Source organism: Microchirus variegatus (genome assembly GCF_963457635.1).
Source record: "Microchirus variegatus genome assembly, chromosome: 9".
NCBI lineage: Eukaryota > Metazoa > Chordata > Actinopteri > Pleuronectiformes > Soleidae > Microchirus > Microchirus variegatus.
The window spans coordinates 16,780,013-16,791,724 of NC_139810.1; the positions used below are offsets into that span (position 1 = coordinate 16,780,013).

Sequence of the window (11,712 nt, forward strand, 5' to 3'; positions counted from 1 at the left end):
TATAGTTATCTTCACCATCACTGAGATGTGATCTGAATTCAACGTCACAATTATGGAAATAAAGACAAAGGCCTGCACTGTTTCCCTGATACAAACAATAGAGAAGAAATCACATATGCATGTGATCTAAGGTTGAGAGTTTTGAAAGGTGCTTATAAATTTAAAAAAATATATTATTAATATATATACATATATATATAGAGAGAGAGAGAGTCTAGGACTAAAACCACTAAACAAAAAGTCCACCATTGTGTTTACGATGGTAATTTTTCTGCCTTTGAAAAACAAAATGATGACACACACATACGGTAACTGCTATGAAATCCACTTTACTCTGAGTACTCTCTTTCTCCAATGGTGCTTAATTTTGTACTCAGTCAGGAATTCACTCTTGGGTGTTGTTCCTTTAACACAGCACATTAACGGCATTCATTTAAATTCTTTGCAGTTATCGTGAGCATGTCCTGGAGATATACTGTAACACGCTGCCATAAACTCTGCTCATTAGTCGTGTTGATAATTACATCATACACTTCATGCTTGTTACATCACTGATGGGCTCTCTGTGCTCTAATAAATACATGTTGGCCACATCTCATACGCTCTTCAAGTGTCACAAAGTAAATGTTTACTGTATGTAGACATAGATTATATATGAAAATGTTCATAATCTTATTGTGAAGCCTTGAGATTGGCATTTTGGATCAGGACGTGGCTCCTATTGGACAATAACAGCTGTCAGTCACACTGATAGCTACTCATGTGTCATGTTGTATTGTTTATTTTCCTCTAAATTAGTTTAAAAAATTGTATAAGTGAGAAGATGGCTCATTTTCTCATAGACTTCTTCCTGGTCTTCACTTTTCAAACCAGAACCCTTTTTCCATTTTAATATTCAGATTTCCTTCTAATATTCCTTCAACAAAATAACAAGCAGAAACTAAATTGTGTGTTTGAAAAATTAACTACAACAAATTAAAATTGCAGTGAAAATTAGTTCGTTTTCGTCTTTGGATATTTAATTTCATACATAATCCTTCATATGGGTTCATATGAAGTGCGTTTATTTTTCCCTGCCAAAGGTTGTATTTGAGACAGCATTTTCATTAATTCCTAATAAAATGTTTCCTGTTTGTTGTAAACGTAGCACATAACATTCATTATGTAGTTAATTAGGTTGAGTTGGTTCATCAAAATGAATCAAACCTCTCGTCTAGGGGTTTAATGTTTTAATTTTGCTCATTTTTTTTCCCTCAGATTGAGAGATTGAGACTTATGGCTCACAAACAATGTGATGCGTGTCGTGAGGGTTATTTATCATTATTTATGTTATGTTCATATCATGTGAGTCTTTAGTCTGTTGTCTGTTTGATTTTTACCTTTCACACTAACTGTCTCCAACCTCAACAGTAATTATGCACATTTTGCACTTCAGGCTAATTTCTTGTACTTGTACTCTTAGATTGTTTTATTTAATTGTGGGATTATTGGTCATCGGTCCTACTACATTTTTAAATCTTTTGCTGGGTTTTTCATGACACAATACTTATTATGACCTATTTAACTTTTGCACCTGGCAAATACTCCACATTACTAAAAAGTGAAAAATAAAAACTTGTAAACTCATTTTAAAAACAAAAAGTACTGAAAACAACTAATGAAAAATCCCAAACTATTATAACCTTGCTTCTTTCCCCTTAGGCTTTTTATACTTTCTTTTTTCTCTTCATCAATCTGCCTCTCTTTCATACGGCGATCTCAATTTTTCCACTCCTTCCCTTACTTTATTCTCATTCCTTCCTCTCTTCCTGCAGTTTCTCTGCACAGTCGTCGCCATCCTGCTGCATTACTTTTTCATGTCCACGTTTGCTTGGATGTTCGTGGAGGGCCTTCATATCTACCGCATGCAGACTGAGCAGCGCAACATCAACTACGGAGCCATGAGATTCTACTATGCCATTGGCTGGGGCGTGCCCGCCATTATCACAGGTAACGCAGACAGAGGTTCACACATTCACACACACATGCATGTTTTTGTTTTTTTAAATGTGTCTATGCATTATTGTATGCATATATATTATATATACACATACACACTAGTCTAAAATATTGCCACATTTAGTCATGTGAGAACATGGTCATATAGTGTATGTGCACTAAAGCGCTCACACACACACACATTCACTGTACATCTGGCTGTGGAGATAAGGTGTCATATTGACACTTGTATTAAACAGGTTTCAGTGACATTTTAATATAGCGATAGTAACCGCACACACACACACACACACACACACACACACACACACACACACACACACACACACACACACACACAACCTATTTCTTCCTTGCCACACACTTCAAGCAAGTAATAACTGTCTGCTTTCTTACCTCTCTCCTCTCACACACACATACACACACAGGCAATATATTTCCATCTTCCGGCTCAGAGACTTATTTTTCAGTTTGGACTTTACCCATCTCTCTCTCTCTCTCTCTCTCTCTCTCTCTCTCTCTCTCTCTCTCTCTCTCTCTCTCTCTCTCTCTCTCTCTCACTTTTACAATTCGGTATGAAAAACAATCTTCACATCAATTGTTTTACAACCTTCTAGACTGTGTTGTCTAGACAAGGGTAAGAGCTGAATGTGCAGCAATAAAAAATGCTTCTTCTAAAAGTTAAATAACCTCCAGATTATCTCCACCACACTGTAATAATTGTAATAATGACTATTGATTTCAAGAGTATTACCTATACATTTTTTTGGCATCTGTCATGTCTTTGGTCTTCACAAAATGGCTTGTCGTCACATCTGTGTGCTTTTCTGGCTGTAGATCTTGAGTAGATAGATCTGTTTCTCTTGGCTGCAGGTCTGGCGGTGGGATTAGACCCAGAGGGTTACGGGAACCCAGACTTTTGTTGGATTTCCATCTACGACAAACTCATCTGGAGCTTCGCTGGTCCAGTTGCCATTGTCATACTGGTAAATGTCCTCATATTTTTCCAGATATGCTGTAATTAATGTATACAAATGGGTTCTCGTTGCCCTGAAGAGTATGTCATCATTAGAACTAGCACAGTCACACTTAACTCTACTTATTGGTCTTGTGATCAACCCCAGGAAAACCCTTCTTGTGTTCCTTCTTCACTTCCTGTGAATGAAGCTCTTTAGTAAAGGAACCTTGTTCATTTGTATAGGACTATTTTATCCACATTGATTTTGCTGCCTCTATTTATCTTGATCCCCGATGTTGCTAACAGGAGTATTGGATTCGCTGTTAGACTTTTAAAATGTTGCCTTACCATTTGTATTGATCTCCTTCTTTCAAGCTGAATGGAGGGATTTTCACGATTGTAGCCAAGATGTCCTGCAACCCGTCTCAGAAGGAGACTAAGAAGCTGCCGGTCATGTGAGTACTTACCCACATGACTTACTCTCTAAGCCTTGAAAAAACACCTTTTTTCTGTGGTCTAATATTTGATAAGATTATGAAAATATTGAGTTGATTCCACTATTATTCATTCTCTAGCATGGCTGTGAGCATCGAGGTGAATCCAAATTCATCCTTTTCCTCCCTGCACTGCCCCCCCTGTTTTCTCTGGCTATCTATCTCTCTATCCAGTGCGACTATCCGCAACGCCTTTCTGCTGTTGCTGGTCGCAACCTCCACCTGGCTGTGTGGTCTCATGGCTGTGAACAACAGCATCCTTGCATTCTACTACCTATTTGATGTCCTTTGCCTCGTGCAGGTACAACTGAGTTTATATTTGTTGGATACAGTCAGTGATTCTCTTCTTGATGAACTAAACAAGCAACTCTTCTTACTGTACTAAACTATCAACAAAAATGTTGTTTACTCCAGCACTAATCCTTACAATATCCACTTTATATATGCTATTGCCCATTATTTATTTATTTATTTGTATTTGACGTCTGTCTGTCCTGGAAGACAGGTCTTCATCTGTGGCTCGAGCTGAGTTTTCTTGCTTTTTTTCCCATTAAAAGTTTTTCTTTGCAGAGCCGTCCTTTGCCCAGACCTCGGGACGTGTTTGTGCTGCTCACTCTGTACTTATAATGTGAGGGAATTGGTAGTGTAAGGTTTTTGTAAAATAAAAAACTTAACCTCTGTGTCCTTCTACCACTCTCTCACAGGGTCTGTCGGTGATGCTGGTGTTCACCGTGTTCAACGCAGAGTTTCAGGAAGCCTGGAGAGTTGCATGTTTGGGTAAGAAGGGCCCTGTAGAAGACCCACCAAGACCAACACAGAACACAGTGAGTCCTGTTCCATATTCTCTAAATCTAAAAATGTGTGTATATTGTATTGTATCTAAACTTTATTCTTGAATTATTTAGTTACACCCCCATTTTCTCCTTTCACCCCAACCAGTTGCAGATTTGCAACTGCACATTTTTGATTCTGGTTCTGTTAAAAGGGAGATATTTTTTTTCTCCACTGATACCAAATGCTTGCTCATTATTGTAGTCATTCATGGACAGTGCCTTTGTGACATTGTATGTTGTGATTTGGCTCTATACAAATAAAATGTGATTATATTAGATATTCACACAAATACAACATAAATGAATAAAGACAGTGAAAGTGGTGAGCTACAGAGTAAATATTACTCAACCAGGTCTTGAAGGGTAAATCTAAGACCCTGATGTGTTTGAGGCTCAATCAACTTGCTTCATGTTCCCAAAGGTATTTTCTGATTGGGCTGTTTTCTTTTCCTCAGAGCACTTTCTTCTGGACGCACATCTGCACTGTTCATAATTAGACAGCGCAAAAGCTCTCCTGACCTCCCTTCCTCTTTCTCTCTATCCATCTTCCTCGTCCTCCATCTCTCCTCTCCTTCTACCTTCAGGCGGCTGACCCAGTTAAAACAATATACTAACCAGTGAAGCCCTGTCTGCTCCTTAGTCATTTTCTACCAAGGCAAAATGTTTTACAGGATCTGTGTAGCCCTAACCTGCTATCATGACTTCCTTTACTCTCTCTTCATTTGTACACTGTTTTCATTTATTTGTGACTTTCTTTTCTTTTCTGTTAGTGCTACTGTGTGTAAAGATGTGTATTGTCATGGTAACGACCTTGATATAGCCTGTGTGTGTGTGTGTAAGAATTATTCTTTTAACACATCCACACCTAAACGTGTGATTAGACACAAACACATGATGCTAAGTTTATCACTTTGTGTATAAATGACCAGCTATTAGCATCCTTTTCCAACACATAATGTGTCATTCATGCACTGAGCCAATACAGGATAGAACACTGAATACGTGTCCCACTTCCAGTACATCGCGCTCCACTATTCAAACCTGCTAATCATCATTCAGCGTATTATACAATATTTAACAGCACCCCAGTGTCATAAAGACATCCTTTATGCAAAATGTATTATGCAACTGTCAGCCCATAACGATTGAATGATTTGGATTTCTTAATACACTAGAATTTGCAATGCAAAGTGTTATGTAATGTATGTGGAATTCTTTTTTTTAAAGATCCTTGAAATGTTTACATCTTAATAATCAGTGTGTGCTTGTTTGTTGAGGCTCAGAATCCATATCACAACGCATCTCTGTTGGAACAGAGTGGGCTGCACCGCATCACCCTGGGAACCTCCACAGTCTCCTCTGTCAGCTCTGCCAGGTATATAAACACACAACAAGGACACACAAATGTTCATGCAAACACACAGCAGCTAACTACAAATCAACGTGGTGAGGAAAAACCTATTATGTTGTCGCCGGAAGAGATATTTGAGAATACGTTTGTTTCTCTTAATACTTCAAGAGTAAATGGTTTCAAACCAAGAGCACTGGAATATTGACTGAGTGACTCAAATTTCAAATGGAAATATGCCAGGTTTGATTGATGCTTTTTAAGATGAATGGCTTCAGGGGAGAAATTCATCTGCAAATAAAAGCCACAGTGTATATTTTGTGGGTCAGTGGGATAAGAATGTGGAAGATTGGATGGAAGAGTGTAGTGTGCTGTATGTAGAGCAACACTAATGTACTCTAAGAAGAGTTGCTGTAGGTGTATTTATGGTTCAGTGACTTTGTGTGTGTGTGTGTGTGTGTGTGTGTGTTGACCTGCATACGTGCATATAGAGGACACTGTATGCATCTGTGTTTGTCTGTTTGTACGTGTTTGTCTTCATTCACTGCTCTTCTTTTTCCCCCCGGTAGAGAAAATCTTTTGGCTCGTCAAACTCTGGAGCAGAATATCGTCCACACTGGTGCGACAGACCTGGACGTCGCCATGTTCCATAGAGATGGAGGTAAATGAGTGGAGGTGGACACAGACAAACGCACACCTTTTATGAGCAGTGGTAGCACATTCTTTATTGTTTTACCCTCTGGTGATAATTTGTGAATAATATCGTCCCCCTCTCTCCTTCCAGGTGAGGACTCAGACTCGGACTCGGACCTTTCCATGGAAGAGGAGCGCAGTCTCTCCATCCCTTCCTCGGAGAGTGAGGACAACGTTCGACTCCGTGGACGCATCCAGCGGAGATTCAAGCGTTCCAATCACAGTGAGCGCCTGCTCACTGAGCCCGCCCACAATGGCACCAAAGGTACGGAATAACAATAATAACAACCCTGCTCCCAAATCTAGGAATGAAATATCCGTCCTCTATAAGATTGAAAGGTTTTGTATAATTTCTTTCCAAGTTTAGACTTACCTCGTTACAAAGACGCAGTTTCAGCGTTGACCCAGACTCATTTACAGACAGTTATTAACATTTTATCAATGACTCTTGCAGCATACTCCTTGTTTTCCCTTCTGTCCATATGTGCGGTATATACATATATACAGTATATACAGTATATATTTTTTGTAACTTCAGTTTTTATTGAAGATGGACATAAGAATAATTTACAGGACATCACAAAATAATATGCTTTACGCATCATATTTATAAATAGAAGAAGAAAAAAGCAAAGCAAACATAAATTGTAAACCCCCCACCCAACACACAAAATCACCCAGATATATATATATATATAGATATATATATATCTATATATATATATCTATATATCTATATATATATAATATATATAGATATATATAAAATACAAATATGTTTTTACATTATTTCCTTTTTAACCATTTTCTTTTATAGTCTGTGTGGTATATTTTTAACACTTAAACTCTCCACAGCACAGCTAAATAGACTTCTTCCACAGCCCCTTCATCACATCACCTCTTCTCTCTTCATGTTCTTTGAGAGTAACGTGTAAAAGAAATATTGTCAACATGTCAAATCCCACACAAACTATTACGTACATCGTACATGCTTATCCTAAACTCTCCTACATCTTCACACTGAGTGACAGATGAGGCATTTCACAGGTCAATCAAGTTAGACACATTCATTTACAATCATTACACCTTAAGAGGAAAATAAGTACATTTGGTAATTAGAGGGACATCCACACGAGTATACAGTCTGTTGTAAACATGCAATAGATTCATTTTCCTGATGTCTTTAATCAATAATCAAACATGAAATCATTCATAACACATGAGTATGTGCACGTCAGATTGTCTGATATAAATGTCATGCACATCACAGTGTCCTGTGAAAGGTTTCACTATGAGAAAAGGCCAGATGTGCACATCTATAAATCCATTAAGGTAATCAATTCTCATCTCAATAAGCCATCTGGATCGCATTTCACTCTCTTCCAAGTGAAATGTGGATTGAGGTTGTCAGTTGGACAGAGGAGAACAGGATCCAGATGGCCAGTCAATCAATTCATCGATGTGGGGTTAGAGCAGAGTGGGCTTTTTTTTAACTGAAAGGTCACGGTTTCAATATGGTGTTCTGTGTGTTGTGACTAAACATCAAAGCACTCACTGATTCAGACAAGCTGTCAACTGATCAAGTCCAACAATTATGTCCGTGAATATGGAGGGAAAAAAAGACAGATGATTGATTTAATTCCAGATGTTACTTTCACTGTAGTCTGAGAGATTATCTATGATACAGTGTCTGTTATTTTATACTGAGCATCAGCATATAAAGTATCTGTCGGCGGACTCCTGATATTTGATACATACATCTATTCTGTGGTTATTACGATGCATATGCAGTAACTAAATGTTGCACAATACTTGATGTAAAATTAAAAAAGATGAGTGAAGCATAAGAAACCACTGACAGCTTCTTCTAACTGTTAACTGACTTTAAGAAGAAAATATCTTCAGAAGTGACATCAGTAAGAGTGAGTTTGTCCACTTAACAACACCATATCCTTTTTTATTTCTTTATAACTATCCAACTATCACTTATTTATAAGTGAATTAAGTGAAATCAAATCAATTTCCACCAGCCAAACATTCATTCTTGTGTGTGTATGAGACAGATCTGGACGGAAATGACCTTCTGTCCTACTGGCCAGCATTGGAAGAGTGTGACACACAAAGCCTGCAAAAGTGGGGCTCAGAGCGCCCCCTGGGAGGAGATTACAGCAAGGACGCTGCCAACAACAACCAGGCTGATGCAGCTCTGACCAGTGGTGATGAGAATGGTCTCACCCAGACACACAGACACCGCAAGGGTAGGAAACCCACGTAAATCATGTAAAATAAAGAAGAAAAATCTATCGATGGCCCACAACAGTTGAAATGACTATTCATATAATTCTGTCAGAGGTTTCTGTTGCATTACTCATTAATCCTATTTGAAATCAATGGCACTATAAAATAATACATATACTGAAACAATACAGTTGATAATGAGCAGACTGGTCCCAACAAGACATTGTGTTTTCTTTCTCTTGTATACTTCTTGTTGATATAAACTGCACCAAATCATATGATTGTTACATCTGTGTCTTTCTGCTAAAATCAAGCATTATAAGTGTTTTGTGGTTTTTCATCTGTAAATATCAGAATTTGCCCTTCATTCGCCAGACTGTCTGACTGGCACAGCATCAACATCAGGATGAAATGAAATGATTTTTTTCCAAGAATTAGATGGAGGAGATGTCAGCTGCGTGAGCTGAATCACTAATTTGGCCTCTTTCTGAACACCATCCATTTTAGTTGCTTTCAAGAGTTGCAGATTATGCGACTGCTACTTCAATTCATTCAATCAATCAAATCAAACAAATCAAACAAATTAGAAAGACCCAAAAATGTCAATAATAAGTCCTTCACACCTCTTACTTCTAACTTCTCACTCCATTCTTCCTTTAAATCCTTTGTCCTATCTCCTGCAGAGTATGATCTCATCTCTTTTTTATAACTTTGGTAGTCTTTCGCCTTTTCTGTGACTCATACCATCTACTCTCCTTCTCATGTGCATATTGTCTTCTTCCAGGTATCTTAAAGAACCGCCTTGGCTGTCCTCCAGCCCTCCAGGGACTGTCCACTGTGGGCCGAGTCCCCAGTGAGCTTAACTGGTACAAAACCTCCACTCTGGGCCACAGAGGTGTCCCTGCTGCCTCCTACGGCCGCATGTACTCTGCCAATGCTGGTGCAGGTGGAGGTTCAGGCTCTCTGTCACAGCCAGCTTCACGCTACTCCTCCAGGGAGCATCTGGACTCACTTGCCAGGAGGCAGCTGTCCAGAGATCCACTTGGCAGGCAGACAGTCGGGGGATCGAGGGATCGACTGGACTCCCGGGGTTCCAGGGACAATCTGGATCTCTTACCCAGGAGAAGAGAGCTGGGGCTGGGACAGGGAACAGGGCTGGGGGGCCTGGGACTCGAACACCAACGTGTCTCCTCATCTAGGGAAAATCTGACAGGATCCAGGGACAGACTGGACAACCATCACACAGGCAGTGTCCATGCCTCCAGAGAGGACTTGAGTGGAAATGGTGGAGCTGGTGGAGTGGAAATTGATTTATACCTCAGTGGATCGAGGTCGCAGCTGAACATGCCGACTCGACGGCAGGCCTCATCCCGCGAGCACCTCGCAGGGTCGATGATGAGCAGCAGGTCCAGGGATCAGCTGGACACCAACGGAGTGGGAGCCCTGGTTCAACCGTGTCGCGAGTGGCTTCGTACTCTGCCTCCCCGTCAGCCCTCACACCCTGACCAGCCTCCCTCTTCCTCTCCTCCTCCTCCAATCTCCGAGGAACCTCAGCAAGAGCAAGTCCATCCTCCAGGTCATGTGAGAGGACGACTGGACTCAGCTCCTCCATGTAGGTATCCTGCTCAGACTGTTCCCCAGGGCGCAGGCTCAACTTTAAACCCACTAGGTCGACAGCCATCTAGTGAACACCTGGATATTCTGTCCTCCATCCTAGCATCCTTCAATCCCACTGTCCTCACTCCTCCTTCTGCCGCCTCTAACCAAGGACCAAATGGCTCCGCCCATGGAACCTCCCCCCCGCCATCACAGTCTGCCACCTCCCACAGCATATCTGAAGTGTCCCCTGACTCTGAGTAAGTTTACTGTGCGAATGACAGCACTCTTTCCTCCACTTCTAATTATACTGATCTGATGTATACAAGATTATTCATTTTACTTTCCTCTACTTTTCATCATACTTTCCTTGTCTTTTGTGTATTAGATGGTTTTGTTCTTGTTCTGTATCTCAGTCTACCTCCTTACATCATGGCTAAGTTCACATTACTACAGACCCATATCCAATTTTTCCCTCAATGTGACTCAGATCTCATTTTCCAGGCCTGTGTGGGCACAGAAATTCAATTGCCACCTCCGGTTTTCAAATCTGACTTCTATCACCTCAGTATATGGTCCTAGATCAGATATATATATCATATTATGGCCATGTGACATGGGTGAGAGGGTCGTATTGGAACCCATGCAGCATTTAGCCGATAGACATGCACCCAGTGCACCAAAGTCAAACAACAGTGGAGGAGAGAGTCATAATCACCTGCAAATCCACTGTGATTCTATTTCTGCTTGTTCTCCGTTAGTATTGAGTTGACTCATTTTCAGAGGGCAGTAGCATTCTCATTCACACGCTGCAATTTGTAATTATGAATGTGAACCATCAAATCTGATCTGTAATAAATTAATTAAAGTAGAATTAAATCAGATTTGAACAATGTGGTGGGTAATGTGAACATAGTCTAGAACAGCTCATTTCCATCTGATATTTACATTGTCATTTTGTGGATTTGGATTTATACTCACTGGAAATATATCCTGAACTTTTCCTTTCTTTCACCTCAGAGCCAACAGAAGTGAAGGACAGTCTTGATGACAGCCTCCATAAACCTTTATGCATTGAGACAATGCTCATCAGATTCAAGCTCCGATGTCATAAATGGTCCTGAACCACTGAGACTTCAAAGGATTGGAAACAAACTTGAGGCAGGAGAGACAGAATGGATAAAGACAGAGTTTGTTTGTTGAGTTTAAGATCATGTTTGTGGGCAGAATGTACTGTACAAATTACGTTTTTGAGTCTTTCAGCCTTCAATAGTCTTTCTCTGGACAATACGACAACCACCTCTACTACCTAAAAACTGTTCAACAAACACAAACTCCTCAGATTTCCAACTCAAATGTCAGTCTCGTCCAGACGATATCTGTCTAAAAGAAAAAAAAGACTGTAAATAACATTTTTATACATTTTGTATCTTTTTCATTGGAGGTGAAGAAGAAATCTCTTGTGATCTTTTCCTTTTTTTAAATGATTGTGTCCATGTGAGGTTGTGAGTCAGGTTGGTACGAGTGCAGCGTTGTTTGTTGCTGAGGGAACCA

The 11,712-nt window shown here is 39.9% G+C and overlaps 1 protein-coding gene across 1 annotated transcript in view; it reads left to right on the top strand.

Moving 5' to 3' along the window:
- Positions 1-11,206, top strand: part of celsr3 (cadherin, EGF LAG seven-pass G-type receptor 3) — a gene marked incomplete at both ends in the record, with an annotated part of 88,719 nt that extends 77,513 nt beyond the window's left edge. Inside the window, 11 exons of the mRNA XM_083895634.1 lie at positions 1,815-1,989; positions 2,872-2,984; positions 3,332-3,411; positions 3,625-3,751; positions 4,155-4,274; positions 5,561-5,658; positions 6,201-6,292; positions 6,416-6,589; positions 8,388-8,582; positions 9,347-10,418; positions 11,179-11,206. Coding sequence (XP_083751760.1) covers positions 1,815-1,989; positions 2,872-2,984; positions 3,332-3,411; positions 3,625-3,751; positions 4,155-4,274; positions 5,561-5,658; positions 6,201-6,292; positions 6,416-6,589; positions 8,388-8,582; positions 9,347-10,418; positions 11,179-11,206 — 2,274 coding nt within the window. The remainder of the gene's footprint in view (positions 1-1,814; positions 1,990-2,871; positions 2,985-3,331; positions 3,412-3,624; positions 3,752-4,154; positions 4,275-5,560; positions 5,659-6,200; positions 6,293-6,415; positions 6,590-8,387; positions 8,583-9,346; positions 10,419-11,178) is intronic.
- Positions 11,207-11,712: the final 506 nt, after the last annotated feature.